This window comes from Pogona vitticeps, chromosome 11, assembly GCF_051106095.1.
Source record: "Pogona vitticeps strain Pit_001003342236 chromosome 11, PviZW2.1, whole genome shotgun sequence".
NCBI lineage: Eukaryota > Metazoa > Chordata > Lepidosauria > Squamata > Agamidae > Pogona > Pogona vitticeps.
Genome location: NC_135793.1, coordinates 24,082,045 through 24,100,637, shown reverse-complemented (window position 1 = coordinate 24,100,637; position 18,593 = coordinate 24,082,045). Strand labels below are relative to the sequence as shown.

Sequence of the window (18,593 nt, the reverse complement as noted above, 5' to 3'; positions counted from 1 at the left end):
CATGATCTAGTCCAGTGGTTTCCAAATCTTGGTTCCCCAGGGGTTCTTGGACTACAACTCCCAGAAGCCTTCACCACTAGCTATGCTGGGCAGGATGTCTGGGAGATGAAGTCCAAGACCATCTGGGGACGCCAGGCTGGGAATCGGTCCATCCTAACACAACTTTCTTCAGATGAATCTATGGACGTGACCGGCTTCAACCCTGGAGGTGGTGGAACTACACCTTCCATCATCTTTCATCAGCAGGGGGCTGGATGGATTCAGTTGGCCCATTTTTTTCCGAGACAGACTGATCCATCTTGCACCCACATTTTCTCCTCCAGGGATGGCGACCATAGGTCTAAAGAAGATCCATATGCTCTTGTCTCCCCCCCCCCCAAAAAATGTAGCATCATTCCTTTAGAAGTGCTCCTTCCAAGATCCGGCGGCAACTTCTCCAAGGGGCCTCTTCTATCCATTTACATCTGGAACGAATGTCAGCCATGCACCTCCCCGGGTGAAGATAAAAGCATGGAACGCCATGCGGCGGGCGGCTTCTGCTTCCCCCGCTACCTCTCCTTTGCCCACAGGGCTTTATCGTTTTTCCCACAGGGATCTATGGAACAGATGTAGCCCCTGCCTTACGGAAGGAAGAGTAACATTAAGCCACAGCCAAGATCACATCCAGGGGAGGAACCGAGGGGTGGGCAGACAGGCTAAGGAGTTACTAAATAATGCATATTGTTGTTTTAATGCACTGTACCAAGAGCAATGCAGATGGTGCGCTCATTCAGGTGAAAGTGTTGTTACACACACACACACACAGAGATATACATATTCTTTTTTTTTTTTTAACTCAAAGATGGAGGGAACTTTTCTGTGTTCTTTTAAAGCCAGAGTAGGTCAAACGTGACCAACATGTTATGAGCAACCCCCACACCAATCAAAGATGTTTTCAATTAATTACTGAAAATCTCCCTTTGTGCCCCCGAAGCAGCATGGGGGAGGGGGGCCTTTTTGATGGGGTGAGCTCCCCCAGCAACCCTGCACATTTTAAACAAAAGAGTAAACTTAGAAAAAAATTTAATTGGCCACTAGAGAGCACAAGTGAGCTTTTATAGCTTTTTTTAAAAAATTACAAGAAATTTATTTATTTATTTATTTATTTATTTATTTATTTATTTATTTAGTTAGTTAGTTAGTTAGTTAGTTAGTTAGTTAGTTAGTTAGTTAGTTAGTTAGTTAGTTAGTTAGTTAGTTAGTTAGTTAGTTAGTTTATATGCCGCCCACACTACCCAAAGGTTAATGGGAGGGGTTGGTTGTAGAAGTGGTTGCTGTCCACCAAGGGGTCTCCCTAGATTTCTGGAGATCACCCACTCCTGCTTCGGGAGGAACATGCTGGGGGGACCCCCGCTGAAATGGGTGGTGTTGCTCTTAATTGATATATTTACTCTATTTCTATCTTCCCTTCCCTTCCATGAGTTCAAGGCATCATATATGGGTTTCTCTCTTCCCCCCCACACACACACTGTATCCTCACAACAATCCTGCAGGGTAGTCTAAAGTGGGAGAGAACGACTAGCCCAAGATCACCCAATGAGCTTTACAGCCAAGTTGCAAATGAAGATGCACGGTATCTTTCCTAAATACCCTGCACGTTTCCCACACTACTAGGAACCACCACCCAATGTGCGCCAGTTGCATGAGTTGTGGGCCCAATCATTCACGCGGGCGTCCCTGCACCCACTCCACCCCACTGCCCTTCGTTGGCGGATAAGGTGCTGCTTTCTCTCTCAAGATTATTCGGAGTCTCACAGGAAGTGTGAGAGTGGCCTCTCCATCCCGGGGCTACAGAAAAACTCATTCAATTTACCTTCAAGCTGTAAAACGACAAAAACTGTTCAATGGAAAGGGCCCTCAAGGGTCATCTAGCCCAACCCTCAGGACATGCAGGAAATCCGCCAGCAAAATGGCCCTGGCAGGTGGCCCACGGTGAAGGAGAGCCTGGCACCGTCAGAGGAGGCCCACTGAACTGCTGCACGAGCCCGGTCCTCAGGCAGCTCCTCCTCGTGTTTAGTCACAAACGCCTTTCTTGTAATTTGAACCATTTCATTAATGCCCTACCGGCTCTGGAGCAGGAGAGCAGAAAACCCGTTTGTTCCATCCCTTTACATACCTGAAGACAACTATCATCATTTGTTAAGATCATCAGGAGAAGTCTTTCTTTCAGTCCCGCCACCTTCATAGGTGGGGACACAGAGCAGGACCTTCTCTGTGGCTGCTCCCAGACTTTGGAACTCCCTCCCACTGGAGGCCAGGCTGGCCCCCTCTTTACTGTTCTTCTGCAAGCAAAGACCTTTCTCTTCAGACAAGCCTTCCCTCAGCAACTAGCTGCCTGGGAAGGTTTTCTTAAATGCATAATGGTGCCTTACTGCTTTGAATGTGCTCCTGCTGTTGCTCTTCTCTACCGTCTTTAAGTGTGGTGTTGGCTTGATCCTTTTTTTTAGTATTTGTACACTTACTGTTTTTGGCTTGAAATGCTGTCTTTTCCTGATTTCATTTAAGTCACGTTGGGTCCTTCTTAAGGAGAAAGGTGGGGTAAAAATATTTTAAATAAAAATAAATGAATAAGTCCTCTCTCCATCTTCTCTCAAGTCAACTTCTGAGTTGCTGATATTGTTCTGGAACCGTGGGACCCAGAACTGGAGACAGGGATCAATTCTGATCTAAGCAGAATGGCTGGGTCCTTTCCCTTCAAAGCACATTTGGGGGGGGGGACTCTTCTCCACCCCATCCAGAACCTCAAGTGTTGTGTTGCTGCTCTGCGCTTGTAGCACAACGGAAGAAACAAAGCCATTATATACATAATTATCAGACAACGGGCTATTTATTCGGGAAGCAAGCCTTTCCATGGCTTGCCTTCTCATCTCCCAACCGGCACCCGGCATTATGGGATACATCTCATTGCTCACTTCTACAGCGGATAGAAAGCATGGGGGGGGGGGACAACGTCTCACACTGGAAAGGGTGAAGAAAGGAGAACCGATCATTCAGTGGGGGAAGGGGAGGGGAGCGTTTCTCCCTGCCTGTGTGGCATCAAAAAGATCTGATCTATGCTGATGGGGAGTGGGAAGAAGGATCTTTAGAAGCCTTTCATATCTCAAGTGGCATTCCGCGGCTTGATGAAAGCTGTTTTATCCTAAGCAGACTACAACAGATCTTTAAATGACAAAGGCAATGGGAGAAGGTGAATGGGGGGGGGGTTGGGGAGAGCAGAGATATATTGCATTAATTTGTTCGTCAGATGGGGGCGGAGACACTCCACTTCAAAAGGAGAACGAAGCATCTTCTCCTTCCCGTCAGGTCTCATCCCAGCCAGAAGAACTGCAGAAGCTCATCGAAAGGTTACTTTGGGGAGGTGGGGTGGGGTGCAGTGGGAGATTTCTTGTCGCTCATTAAAACCCGGAAGGATCCCAGCAAAAAGCAAACGCTTTCTGCGGATATGGCACCCTATAGCGCTTAAAGCGCTCTCCAGGCTGTTTACAAATTTCATGGTGCAGGCTTTAGATTGTCTCCCCCCACACAGCAAGATGGGTACTGAATTGACCAACCTGAGAAGGATGGAAGGGTGAGTGAACCTCAAGCCGGCTATGTGGGATTGAACCCCAGGTCGTGAGCAGAGTTGGTAGAGCAGTCTGACAAGGTTACCATCTATTACTAGCAATCAGTAAGCTAGAGAAATATCAAAAGGAAAAGGGGAAAAAAATTCAGGGAGAGTTATGCCAATCAAGACAATTCCTTTAATATGGGAAACCTTTGAATTTTCTGACCCTTTGATATTTTGATGAGCCCGTATAACAGTTCTTGAATATGTAACAGGAAATGAAAAGCCTAATACTTGTGGCTTGTTTATTCCAGCAAAGAGCATTCATGGCTTACAACGCCCTGCCCCAAAATGTAGAGAGTACAAAATATCCCTTACTTAAATTAATTCTAAACCTCAGCCCAATAACTCATGGAAAGATTTGATTACGTTATTGGATCGGCTGGTTTTATTCCACCCACACTCCAATCGTGCAGTAGTGAATTTCAAGGCACTTTTGGGATATAAGATTCTTGCGACTGCTCGTCAATTATGTCGATGGTAACACAAAAAAGGCCCTTAACTTTTACCTTTTTATAAAAACCCTTCAGGGACCTGCGTTTCAATTCTGCCGGCTTCTGCTTTTCTGAAACGATCTTTAAAATGACTGTGTCTTTTAAAAAATAATAACAATAATTCTGAACTGCAATGGGTTCAGCACCAAGCAAGGTTTCCTTCCGCCTCTGAATTCAAAAGACAGCTGTTCCTTTTCTTCTCTTTAGTCTCTTGGAAGCAGTTTTTTTGTTTGTTTGCTGTTGATCTGTTCACAACCGCAAGGAATGAAACTTTTTTATTCTTTTGCCTACAAAGGCTTCCAAGTGAGTTACTGAGGCTTTAAGTGCCAGTTAATGAAAAAGGGGTGGACTATCTGGGGAACTTGGAAATTATTCTCCTTGGTGAACCTCTGTACTTCCACTGCACAGTTAAAGGGATATAACCCAAAATTCAAAACTCTGCACTACACGCAGCACCGCTAAGCTATGGTGCACACAGGTGAGCATGTACTGAGCATCCAACCCCTAGCATCTAAACAGCCCCGACCACAGAGAGCCCATTGCACTTTAATTAATCCATCTCTCTGACGAACGACCACCCAGAAGCATTTTTAAGGAGACCCCTTGTCTTATGGTTTAAAAATTAATGTGGTTCTTTTGTGCAAATGAATGTAATATGCACTGGCTTGAGAGACACAGAGTGAGATGCTTTCCAGGCAGAGTTCAGAAGGAACTAGTTACAAATAACTCGCACTTACATGTAGTAATCTGTAAGTGGGAGTCTCCCTGAGGAACGTGAGAATCTTCTGGCACCCCCCGGGCATCAAGGAGCACCAGCAGATTCCTTCCACCTTGAACTAATGAGACCTATAACGAGTTGACTACAATAGAAGTCAACCGTGAACTGAGCGGGCCAACGGTATATGGCTTTATACATTGGGATCCCACCCGGAAGAGACGGATCTTGTCTGATTACAGAAGCAAAGAAGAGTAATTCCTGGCCATTCATCGGATGGGTGCCCATCACGGACCAACAAGGATCTCCAGCTAGAGCTAAGAAAGGATGCCACCCCCCCAAATCTGGAGAGCCACGGCTGTCAATCAGAGCTGCCAACGTAGGGCTTGGCGGGTGAAGCTCTGCAGAAAGAAGCTTCCTTTGGCCTGAATCCATTTTTAGAGCCAAGAACAGCCTACCTCCTGAAATCAACTGAACATGGGTCAGCTTTGGCAGGGAATAAGTTGGATTTAGCCTTATGTTTCAAGTTTTTTGCTTATACGTACCTCTCGTAGCCTTCAGGTTTACCAGGCTGCTGAGTTGGATTTGCATGGCTGCTCGCTCTTAAATAAAATACCAAGGGACATCAAAGGACAGCTTGCAAATGTTCGCAGGAATGGCTAAGGTGATCGTCCTACATTTTTTTCTAACATGTTAACATGAGCCGCAATTTGGGGCTAACACTGTTTTTCCTCCCAGCGTTCCCCAACCCTTAGAAATAGAAAAATGACACACACACCCAGTCCTCCATTGAGCTTAAAAGAAATAACATTTTTGAAACAGCAAATAAACATGACAGTTCTGACCTCTGTACCCCAGGAAGTGAGATGTTACAGGTAACTTTCTGACTTACAAGATATTACTGCTAAAACCTGAATCAGAGCAATTAGACGTACCGCTTGGTTAGACACCAGAAATGGCCAGCTGGCCAAGTGGTTATTGGCATGCTTTAATTACACTGCCATTGGGTCGAAAGGGGTCGCCTTTCTAATTAAACCTGAAGGTTTTTTTTCTGTCCATCCCACTGCCTTTACGACACAATAAAGAAATGCAGCAACTCTTGAAACCATGGTACTAAAGCCCTAAGAGGGCGCTCATCCTCTCCAACTTTGTGAAACTCTTAAAATGCAAGCTTTCGCCCAACTGACCATTTATTAGTTTATAATCCAGACCATATTCAACACAATGCTAAGGGGATGCTTAATTAGGGGCTGCTGGTGCAAATCAAGAACATTTCACAGGGACGAGAGCCAGCACCTAGGTTGAAACGGTGCTGGTGCTGTTTTGAGAAAGTGCAGAGGACATGTACTGGAACACAAAAATCATCACATTCAGAAAAAGTGACTAACGGGTCCCCTTGACTCACTCTCCTCACCTCGCCCCCCAAGAAAGAGCCATGGAGCTGGAAAAGAAGATGCACGCCACCCCTTCCCAGTGCTCTCCAGCTGAGACTACAAATCCCATCAGTCCTAGGCAACATGAGCTGTGCTACCTAAAGAACAAACGAGTCTAACACATTTGGAGAGTGCTATATTGAGACAAGAGTACAAAAAAACACAGATGAAGCAACGGCACGGCTCAAATCCTGTTGCTCAATGCCGTAAGCCCACTGAATCAGCGTGATTTGGTGAATCAAGTCCTCTGTAAAGCTCACCCATTCAAACAGGTCTCCTCTAGTTGGCACTTACCATGCTAAAAGTAAGTCGCAGTAAAAGCAAGCCTATTTGAATCAACGGAATTTATGGGGAAGTCGATCCACTAGACCCACTTCGATTCAGTGGGGCTACGCTAGTTCACTTGCAGTGCCAAGCAACAGGATTTCAGCCAGCGTCTCCACCCCAACTATTTCATACTTTTTCCCACGACAAAACTCAAGAACCACCAAGCAGCCTCCTTCCTCAGCACGAAGTAGATCCAGATCTGCTAACTCTTCCACCGATCAGATCCTAGGATAAAGTCCCTCGGCCCAGAGACAAATTCTGCCTCCGCATGTTATTGAGGCCATGTTCGCTTGTACCAGCTCGTTGCTTATATTTATGGCAAATTTAATTGCAACACCACCAAAGAGAGAGATATTTCCAAAAGCTTTTACAATTCTGTGGATTTATATTTATTCCTAATAAAGACATTGGCCACCTGGGGATTTTCATTTAATTGCAACAGGCATTGTGTTTTGCTTAATTGCAACAGTAGATCTAGAACCGGAAGTTGGAACATCCTGCAGGGAATAACAGTGTGAAGCTGTTCTTGGACCGCAAGAGCGCCACCCCCTGTGAGATTCAAGGGTTACAGTCTGAAACGCAATCTTCCAAAGCTCCAGGCCCTCTTCCATCTACCCCCCTGTCTCCAGGGCTTCCGGTTAATCACCCCGCTGCAGACAGAAACTACTTAGGCATTTCTGAACAGCACACAGGCCTTCCGATAACTCAGGAATCCCCTAAAGAGCTCGGATTAGAGATGATCAGACACTCAGGCAACCCCCAGGCTGGCCGGCTCGGTCTCTCGTATCTACTGGAGACTCCAGTTGAGATAAGCAGGGCCCCTCTCCAAGCCCCAGAGGCTGGATGTTTGTCCTCTCTCTTGAGACTCTGGAGTGGCTGGTCAAGGTTTGCCATCAATTCAAACCTCTCACCCACCCGCCCACCCAAAAAAGGGGAAAGAAAGAAAGTCTGTTTGCAGGAGTGGGTGGCACCCTTTTCCAGCAATTTTTTCCCTCCAAATTCTGCTTCTGAATTTCATCCTTTCGTCAGATGTTATAAAATAATCTCCTACCAAAGAAAGAATTACTGTATAGCAGACGACCTTGTAAAGCACAAGATACTTGTTTCAGCTTGCTTATTCATTCATTCATTCATTCATTTGGTTTATATACTGCCCCATTAGTGCAATAAACTACTTTCTTTGTAATAAACTATGGGGAGGAGAGATATGGAGGCAGTGACAGATTTTACTTTCTTTGGCTCCACGATCACTGCAGATGGTGACAGCAGCCACAAAATTAAAAGACGCCTGCTTCTTGGGAGGAAAGCGATGACAAACCTAGACAGCATCTTATAAAGCAGAGACCATCACCTTGCCAACAAAAGTTCAAATAGTCAAAGCTATGGTTTTTCCTGTAGTGGTGTACAGAAATGAGAGCTGGACCATAAAGAAAGCTGACCGCCGAAGAATGGATGCTTTTGAATTGTGGTGCTGGAGGAGGCTCTTGAGAGTCCCCTGGACTGCAAGGAGAACAAACCGATTCATTCTGAAGGAAATCAACCCTGAGTGCTCACTGGAAGGACAGATCCTGAAACTGAGGCTCCAATACTTTTGGCCATCTGACGGGAAGAGAAGACTCCCTGGAAAAGATGCTGATGTTGGGAAAGTGTGAAGGCAAGAGGAGAAGGGGACGACGGAGGACGAGATGGCTGGACAGGGTCATCGGAGCGACCAACATGAATCTGACCCAACTCCGGGAGGCAGTGGAAGACAGGAGGGCCTGGCCTGCTCTGGTCCATGGGGTCACAAAGAGTCGGACACGACTAAACAACACAACAACAAAAATTGGGGGGGGGTGTTGCAGAAATTAAGAGGTAGCCTGGTATAATGGTTAGAGTGTTCTACTAGGACGAGACTTGCTCTTATACTCACAGGGTTATGCAACACACGAGGAGATGGGGATCATTTCACCATAACCTAACTCTCAAGGCTGTCAACAAGGAGGGATCTGAAAAGAGTAAAGCCACATATGCTGCCTAGAATGAAGTGAATTAAAAACAGGATATAAATGTAACACATACATACACAAAAGAAACCAAACAAATCCATTTGTTTTCCAACTCATCAGGGCTACAGCATTAGGCAATGCCCTCCTGCTAGTTAAGACATCTAACCGGACAAGAAAACACCAGCTTAGTGTATTGAGCTAAACTCTGCTAAGGACGGAACGGAATGTGGTCTACTTTGAAAATGGAAAGAATATAAAATATAGGGAAGCCCTCTTAAGCCTGGCTGAGTACAGCTCCCCGTTTTGCACCTTCTCAACTAAATCTTAACTAAATCGGGGGGGCTTATCAGGAGAACAGCCGCCTACAAAGAAATAAATACATCTGCCAGGTTCCAGGGGCTAAATATGGACCTCAGAATCATGGGGGAAGTTGCCCGCCTCTGGTTTAGGTGCCCAAAACCTGGTTTCAGTTGATCCCTCACAACCTCGTTCTCAGAATCCGAAACGATGTTCAAGTTGACATTTTTGCAACCTCCCCACTGATGTTTCTGTTTTTTCCTTGCCTGCTGGCCGAGCCGGCCCGAAGCACATTATGCCTCAAACCGGATTTCTGGATTTCCCTGTGTGGACTGAAAGGTTCTCCCTCTCCTCTCTCCTATTCTCTGTTCCTCGCCTTCTGTTTTAAGCACAGATTAATACACCTTCATAACATATTAGGATTTTAAATTGTAGTACTGATTTGGCCAGCCTCGCCGCCGAAGTGAAGTGATGGTCCTAAAGTGACCCCGTTTGTCACCGGGAGACACGAAACCTGGGCAAATTGACAGCTTAATTGGCTCAGGAAGAGTTCATATCTCCGGTCTGAAATGCATCACTGGCCATTTTATCCTTCCATATCACGGCAGCTTCAAAAGCGGCAGCCGATGACAGTCGAGGGAAATGCGTCTTTTACATAAACCAGACGCCTGCCCTTGACATCGCTGATGCGGTCTTGCAGATGGCCCCCCTCCCTTTTCTCCTCTTAATGTTTACAGACTGTTTCTTCTCTGCATTTTAAATACTCTGGCGCAAGCCAGCCGGGGGAGAAATTTATCTCCTTGCTTAATCCATCCAGGCCCCAAGACAAAATGCATCTCAGAAGGGCCAGAGCTGGCTTCAGGCGATGGGGAATCGGAGAGGAAAAGACAGAAACCGTCAGGAAGGCCGAGGAGCATAAACAGGGCTGGCGAAACCCTGAAAAACACAATTTATCTCTTTTATAGCCTTAAGAGAGCAGTTGAAATATCTGAGGGACTTGAACTATGAAATATGACTCCTGCCTTCAAGAAGTAATTACAGAAGACATGAGCTGACCATTCAGGCAGAATTCTTCCGAGCCATATTTCTCCCTGCGTGATCAACTGGGACAACTCAAATGTAATTTAGGCGGGATTCAGGGTTTTCACAACAATGAATTAAAAAAGCCCTCCCACTTCAATCTGCTGCCTTTTGTAGGTTTGGCTGAGATGGACTATTCTGGCTACGTGGTGACTGTCAATCTATCCCACACTAACCAATCGTGTGCCTTCCCTGCCTTTGAATTCAAAGTGAGTCCCGCCTCTCCGCTCAGTGCTTTTTTCCCCCAAGGCAGTTTACAGTATTAAAAAGAGAAACAATGTTAAAAGTTAAAAAAACAAAATATCTCAATATTTTACAAAATTTAAACATAAAATTAAAAATAGTAGATTAAAAAACAGCACTAAAACACATTAAAAACAACAAAAACACAAGGTATATTTCACCATTCTCTTTTTCCATGGAGATCCTAGAACTCAAGACATATCAAGTCCTCAAAATTCCTCTGATTGTGGATTTTGGATTTTTTTTTCTTACAGCCAATACAGAATGTCCACATGCAATAGTTATTTCAGCAAGAAATTTTAATAAACCCAGCCTCTCTCGACCTGACAGTCCTAGAACCTCATGCTAATTCTGATCTGTAGAGACAAAAGGAGAATTTTTTACGATAATGGTATTGATAAAATTGACAATAGTATAGAAGGGAAAAATCCCACCCACTCCTTAGTGGTAACTCAGTTTCCTCTCCAAAACACGGGTTTCCACCGTGTCTTTTAAATAGCCTACGAAGAAAAACAGTAACACAGGAGGGGAAAAAAACACTCTCATGTCTGCCTTCTGGGAAGATCAAAAACAGCCACATGTTCCCCACTTATTAAACTTACCCGGCTTCAAAGAAAAGGCAGACACGTGAGAAATTAGAGGCTGTTCCTAAAACTCTGCTTTTAAAACCCTTTGCTAGCCTCTGGGAAAAGTGCCCTTCCTATAGATCCCCACCCAAAAAAAAACCCCACAAAAAATCACACGCCACTTTAACCATACAAAAGGCATAGTAAGTGAAATGGGTTGTTGAATAGATATACTCTTAGACACCATTTGACTTCCTCACCTTCATTTCAGAGGAGCAAAAAGAAGCTTCAGTGACAAAGGAAAAGTAAATTACACATTGTTTACTTTAACAAACAAAAAAAGAAGGGATATTGGCAGTAATGAACAGTGATCTTTTTCTCTCAGCGACACTGAGCACAATCCAGTTCTTTCAAGAAAACCCAATAAAATCCAGACATTTTCATCACAACGAAATAAATAATTCAAGTTTTTACTGGATGTCAAGATTGGCATCAGCTACCCTGATATACTCATGGTTTCAGCTGCCACTAAAGTGATTAAAGATAACCTGATAGGTGTCAAAACCAGGGCCCTTCCCTTGACAGCCGAGAAAAACGGAGCTACATTACTCTAAATCAGTGGTTCTTAACGTGGGCGATAATGCCCCCCAGGGGGTGATTTCATTTTTCAGGGGGGCGGTAGAACGAAAAGGGGCGGTGTGGGGGGCGCTGGAGCAGAAGGGGGCGGTAGGGGGGCGCTGGAGCAAGCCAAACCTGTGAAGATGGCTGCAGCCTTTTTACAGTGTGCATGAATATATATTTTCCTCCTATCTTAATTTAGTTTCAGAGTTTTCGTCTTGAAATTTTTAGTTCCTACATTGCGGTTTGTTTTTGTGCCCTTTTTATATTTCTTTTTGAGACATAAAATTCGCTTGCAACTAAATCATTAAATGTTACTTTTTGGGGGCATTTCATTTTCTTGGAATTGAATTTTGTTTTCAGGGGTCATTGGATTTAAGTGTCATAAATAAATAAATAAATAAATAAATAAATAAATAAATAAATAAATAAATAAATAAATAAATAAATAAATAAATAAATAAATAAATAAATAAGATATCATCACCGCGGGGAGGGGGGTGATGATAACTTCCTCAATGGCTCAAGGGGGCGTTTCTTTCAAAAAGGTTAAGAACCACTGCTCTAAATAACAAAATGTTGGAGGCATTCATCAAAACGGGCAGGAATTAGAACTCTCTCCCTGGCTTCTGACTGCCATAGCACAAAGAGGTGCAAGCTGAGTCACTGCTGATGCCAAAATATGGGTAGTAATTTAGGGCTCAGAAACATTTCTGTTCAGCCACAGCCCCATGGGGTGGATATGGTCAACAGAACAAGAATACAGTTCTACCTGTTGTGGTTTTCCCCATAGATCTATTCCAAATCTAGGTGTCTTTATGCAGGAAAATGTTGCAGTTCTGGCAGCCTCGCATGCTGCCTTTAGTAAGTTTCGCTGGGAGGGACCTTTCTGGACTGGGGTATCCATCAATCTATCCGGCACCAATCAACAGTTCCTCCCCTCTCTCTGATTTAAAAAAAGAACTCTGATCAGTGTTTTCCCCTCCTCTCTAGAGTATGTTGTTGAAAGCAGTCATGTTTGTCAGTTGGCTGTTTGATCCATTCAACTGTAAGTAATTAAACTTTTTATTGTTTCTCCTAGTGATGTCTCAGAGTTATTGAGATTGGAAGTGCCAGTTCATGGGGAAAGGAGTGGACTAATCAGGGGGGACTTGAATTTATTCTGCTCTGTGAATCCCTGCACTTCTGCTGCACAGCTAGAAGAATTTAACCAAAATTCACAACTCTCCAGCAGAAAAAGCACATACAAACCACCGGAGATGAACCTGTGAACAGTGACTACAATTTTAATACAACTATGGAATGGCCTCCATATACTTGGAATTCCTGCAACCAACCTTTCTTAGCATCTTCTATAGGTCATTACTCTCTGCACAGGATCCGCATGCATGCCGATTTCACAAAAGAGCTCCCTAGAGCATACACATCCTGAACAATGGAGGGAAGTTTTGCAAACATCAGTAAAAACCAAAAGCAGTTTGACACAGCCGTGCATGCGCGGTTGTGGATTTCTGCTAGGCTCAGAGCTGTCAAAAGACATTGTGAGTCCATAAAGAAAACTATTCAGGCCCCGTGGCCTTGAAAATAAGCATATATCCATATTTTAAAATTCTGTATTATGGATAGAAAACTAATGTATGATGGCAACTCCCCTCTGCCCCCAAAACCCTGTATCTGTGTTCTTTTCCCCCATCAATAATGGAAGAGCCCCAGGGTCTTAAGCCTCCACTAATCTAATAAACTTTGCTAAGTGAACACAGTAACAGACACGCCTGGATAGGAACTCGGTAAATGCCAAGCGATCCCGCCTGATCTTTATCCGCAAAAAGGCTGATGCAATTTCAGAAAGAAGCAAATTAGATTTAGCGAAGAACAGCATCAGGACCGGCATTCAAGCAAGATGCTGGAAAGAAAACACTGAAACATGTTACAAAGGGGTTTTAGTAGGCCCTTTACGGCGGGCATTTCGAGGCTCATTTATTACAGTACTGTGTTGTAAGAAGGAGGAAACCACTGAATCCTGCAACACAACACCAGTTTTGGGGAAGATGTCACTTTTGTAAAGAGAGTGAGAAGTGGGGTGCTGAGTCACATTTACCGTCATGTTGTTTGATCTTCCTGTTCCCCCAAAGACCCACATACAGTTTAACCCACGCCTTCTGATGCACCCCGACTCTCATGCCAGGGGAGGCTGAGTGGTGCCAGCTGGTGTGGGCTGGGAGTTTTTGCAACCTGGCATGCTGCCTCTAGTAGGTGTGGCTTGGAGGGGCTGTCAATCAATCCAGCACTAACCAATGGTTCCTCTCCTGCCTCCTTTGTTCTGTTCCGCCCCCTCTCTTTTGCTTGCTGGAAGCAGTCACTGAGTCTGCTGAAGTCTGTGGCTGAAAGCAGTCGTGTTTGTCTGTTTGCTGTTTGTAAGTAATGAAATGGTGTGTGTTTTTTTTTAATCATTCCGACTACTAATGTCTCGGAGTGAGTTACTGAGACCCTAAGGACCAGTTAAAGAGAAAAAGGGGTGGACTAATCTGGGGCACATGAAGCTATTCTCCTCTGCGAATCCTTGCAGTTCCGCTGCGCAGCTTTAACCCTAATTCAAAACTCGGCAAGGAAATATACCATAATTCTGAGAGACCTGAACTAATTGTAGAGGGCATTTGAACCTGAAAATCAGACCGAAGGTGACAGGTAGTCCTAGGGTTGCCCACATCAACTCTGATCGTGCCACCGCACTCAACGCAGCCCTCCCCTCCTGTTTTCCTGCTCCCAGGGGCAAAACCACGCTGTTGACTCTTCCCTTGACCATCTACTCGGAATCCAACGGGTGACCTGCAAAGCTTCCGCAGCTGCTGCTTGGCTAGGAGGAGATGAAATCTTGGCCACCCCAGGTTGTTTCAAGGTCCGTTCCTTACCACGCAGAGTCGCAGCGTTTTTACAGACGCTTCAGGGCCCCTCCAACACCCACCCCGCCATGCTTCTGAGACCAGAGGAGAAGGACATGGAACATGACTCCCGCACCGGCGGTGAACGCAACACTTCTTCAGGCATGGCTTCCTCCTCTCTGGCAAGCAGAGCCCGCCAGCTGCCAGCCCCTTCTCCTTCCGGGAGGTCCCCGTCCTGGAAAAGGGAAGCCGAGCCATTCAGCCCACCTACCTTGGAAGACGGCCGCGTTCTGCATGATGAGGAACTTCAGCTCCATGCTGGCCGACTGGAGGAGCTGCTCCATGTTGGAACGGGCCATCGCTTGGTATTTCTCCTCCATCTTCCTGGAGCAGCAGGTCATGCTTTTGGGGAGGCATACCTGCAGATCCAAGCCTGTAAAGGCAACACCGGAGGGTTAGCACAGAACGGGTTCTTAAGGAGGAACCGAGGGCGAGCAAAGAACCGCCTGAATGCTACGGCCCTCGTGTCTCTGAGGTTTTCAATGTCTGGCATAATAGAAGAGAAACTTTTTTGTTTCAGAGCTTTGAGGCCTCTTCTGTCTTTGATCCAAGGTGGAAGAACCCTGACATCGCTTTTCTACCAAAAAAAATCACATACTGCACTTGGTGGAAAGGGTAGAACCAAGGGACATTGGTACCTCCATTAAGGAATTAGTCCAATCCCATTCATTCGTTCATTCGTTCATTCGTTCATTCGTTCATTCGTTCATTCGTTCATTCGTTCATTCGTTCATTCGTTCATTCCTACCCCATCCTACAGCTCATCAAGTGTAAGGATGGGTCACTGGAGACCAGGAGCCAAATCATCCACCCTCTTGTATTCCCGATCACCCTGTATGGATGTGAAACCCGGATAGTAAAGAAGGATGAAAGGGGGGAAAGGGATTCATTTGAAATGTGGTGCTGGAGGAGAGCTTTCTGGATACCCTGGAGAGCTAGAAAGATGAACAGGTTGGTCCCAGACCAAACTGGGCCTGACCTAACTCTGGAGGGGGAAATGTCGAAACTGCAGCTGTCCTACGCCATGAGAAGGGAGGATTCTCTGGAAAAGGCAATAATGCTAGGAAAGGTGGAAGGCAACAGGAAAAGAGGGAGACCAAATACAAATGGACTGACTCCCCAAAGTTTGAGTTTGAGCAGGGCAGTTGAAGACAGGGTGTTTTGGAAACTGCTCATTCATGGAAGTCAAGAGTGAATTGAGGGCACATAACAATAACAACATATTGTACATCGTTTTGACGAGATAGGCGGGGTACAAATAGAATAAATAAAATAAATAAATACAGATCCCTGGGCAGGGCACATGCAATGAAAACCCAGTTTTTAAAACCCAAGAGGATCCCAGCCCATTTCAAACCATTTAACAACTGAGACCAAAGGAAACAGAAAACGTCCCCTTCTCTGGCTCTCTTTGAGCATGACTGCTATGGGTTTTGCGCATGGCGATGACTACTGGCGCAAGTGGTGTAGATCCCATGTTGGTTATGCTGATGGGAATTTCTGTGCAGCCGATGCTCAGGGGGATAGTGGCCTAATGTAATCACACCAGCTTCTTCCAATATGCTAACATTATACAATTATATAATATCAACATATTAAAGAAACAGTGTGGGGTCGGGGTTACAATGTTGGAATGAGAGGCAGGAAATCCAAGTTTCTAGTCCCCTGTGTCAGCCCTATCAATCTCTCGTTCTCTCTCAGCATGAGCTACCACAAAGGACCGTCGTGAGGATAAAATGGAGCCAAAGAATTAATCATATAGGTCACCCTGAGCTCGTGGGAGGAAAGGTGAAATATAAATACCACAAATAAATAATAGAGAAGCCTCATGGCTGGAGTGGGGAGACTTATCCAGTGCCCTATAGCCAACAGGGCCTGGAACCAAACCTGCTCTCAATAAACCACCACCGATGTGGAATGAAACCATCTGCTCTTCTCCTCACCCTTTTTACAAGTGTATTTCAGTTCTTGGCTAATTGTACGGAAATGTCAAACCTGCTGCCCCCTTTCTAGTCTAGCACTCAATTAAAAAAAGCTTGTTAGAAAGAACAAGAGAGATATTAACGCTAAACACAAGCGCCTACCTACCCGTGGTGGGACGGGATGTTTCAGTGGCAGGGAAACAAGCAAACCAGCAAAATTGAACATACCAGCAAACAAACAAACAAAAACCCAACAAGTTTCTCCACTAGATAAATACACAGGATTATAAGAGTGAACGACGGGCAGAAATATTTAAGCAAAATGCTTGCAGTTACACCTTTCCAGTGGCTGTGGTAAAAGGATCTGGAGAAAGCCAAAATGTTTTGATCTGGTGCCATCAGGGGTGGTGAAGGACAAATCTAGCAGAACTTAATCAGTGGTGATCATTGGTTGATGGCCAAGAATGGGGAGAGGGGCTTCTGACCCTTTCTACCTCACACAGAGCCGGCTGCTTGGCTCTGATCACGGACGCATCTTGAGGTCGGTGCGTGGGGGCACCCTTTGCCTCCCTCTCTTGGATGCTTTTGAATTGTGGTGCTGGAGGAAACTCTACGTGGAGTCCCCTGGACTGCAAGGAGAACAAACCTATCCGTTCTGAAGGAAATCAACCCAGAGTGCTCATTGGAAGGACAGATCCTGAAGCTGAGGCTCCAATACTTTGGCCATCTCATGAGAAGAGAAGACTCCTTGGGAAAGACCCTGATTTTGGGAAAGTGTGAAGGCAAGAGGAGAAGGGGACGACAGAGGACGAGATGGTTGAAGAGTGTCATTGAAATGACCAACATGAATCTGACCCAACTCTGGGAGGCAGTGGAAGACAGGAGAGTCTGGCGTGCTCTGGTCCATGGGGTCACGGAGAGTCGGACACGACTAAACAACAACTTGGCTGGAAAAATATCTTGGGCCACCCCTGATAGAAGAGTGAGATTGGCCATCAATCTCGGCCATAGGTCAGCAGTTGCTTGGATTGACTCAGGAACAGACAGGGATGGCTAACACCGAAAAGACGCTCACATCCGTTCTCTGTAAGGACCGCACACTCACAGAGATGGGGCCAAAGCTCCAGAATGCTCAGTCACCATAAAAGAGAACAATGTAAACAACAGAGACAAATTCTGCAAGTATTCAACCATAAAAAAAAACATTTCCAATTTGTGGGGGTCGGTAGCTCCCATATATTTTAATTATGCACATAAATACATAAGCATACTTCCTAAAGCCATAGGGGGGTGGGGTTGGACTGGCAGTGAGGGGGTGAGGGAGGTGGGAAAGCGCACTTGGAGGAAAGCACTTCAGGATGTTGTTAAAATTAATCCCCTGGCGCAGAAGGGAAACCTTAAAACGGTCACAGTATAAAGTGATTTTGCCTGGAGCAGGTTGCCGCAGTTTTTGACGGTTCTGTTCCTGCATTCTCCGGCTATCAAGAGAGCAACTTACAGCCCTGAAATAATTAACAGCAGAAAACTCAATTACCCAGCAAACTAAAAGACCCGAAAACTGCCACGCTGAGCTAAATAGGAGAGGAAGAAAAGCAGCCAAAAGCATCATCATTAGCTCTAACTTAGAAATATGGATTAAATAATATATAATGTTATACACAGAAACAAACACGAAGAGAGAACCTGCTGATCTATGTTTCCACCTTTCTTCCAAAAAACGAGCCTCAGAAACTCTTGTCTCTAAGAGTTCTCTGTGGCAGAATGTTGTTGTTTTTATTTTCCAAGAGCATATTTTTCATTCTCCTCTATCGCAGAGAGCAAAGTCCATGGGCTGGAAGACCTAAAACACAGCCCTGCTGTGGTGTGGGGAAAGCTTGACCGATCACCACCATTTTCTGTAAGTCCAGTCCCCCAGTGTTTTAGATAGGATATGGGAACCTTGAAAAAGAGGGCGCCCGCCGCCTTTAATTTGCGGCCCACAGACAGATACCTTAAAGCAAAGAGGAATTCATCGAGATGAGAATGAACAGAGAAAGGAAAATTCAAGAGGCTTTCGGGGATGGAGATGGGAAATCACAGCGCCTGGGTTGGGTTGAGAGGAAAGCCAAGTGAAAATCCAGAACTGGACAGGGGTAAATCTGTTAATCTGAACTAGAGTGGATCCTGATATCTGTTGAATTAAACAGCTGTTTTTTGGGACTAACTTCTCGATTTAGCCCCTTTCCTTAAACAGGGCCAAATAAGATTCCACGAGACCTTGTTAGTTCTATGGAAGTCTAATTCTAATACAGAACTTTTTTAAAAAAAATTTAAACCAGAGTCAAGGAA

At 45.2% G+C, this 18,593-nt stretch overlaps 1 protein-coding gene across 1 annotated transcript in view; it reads right to left on the bottom strand.

Moving 5' to 3' along the window:
• Nucleotides 1–18,593, bottom strand: part of GPC3 (glypican 3) — a 138,365-nt gene that overhangs the window by 107,651 nt on the left and 12,121 nt on the right. Inside the window, exon 2 of the mRNA XM_020810324.3 lies at nt 14,555–14,716. Coding sequence (XP_020665983.3) covers nt 14,555–14,716 — 162 coding nt within the window. The remainder of the gene's footprint in view (nt 1–14,554; nt 14,717–18,593) is intronic.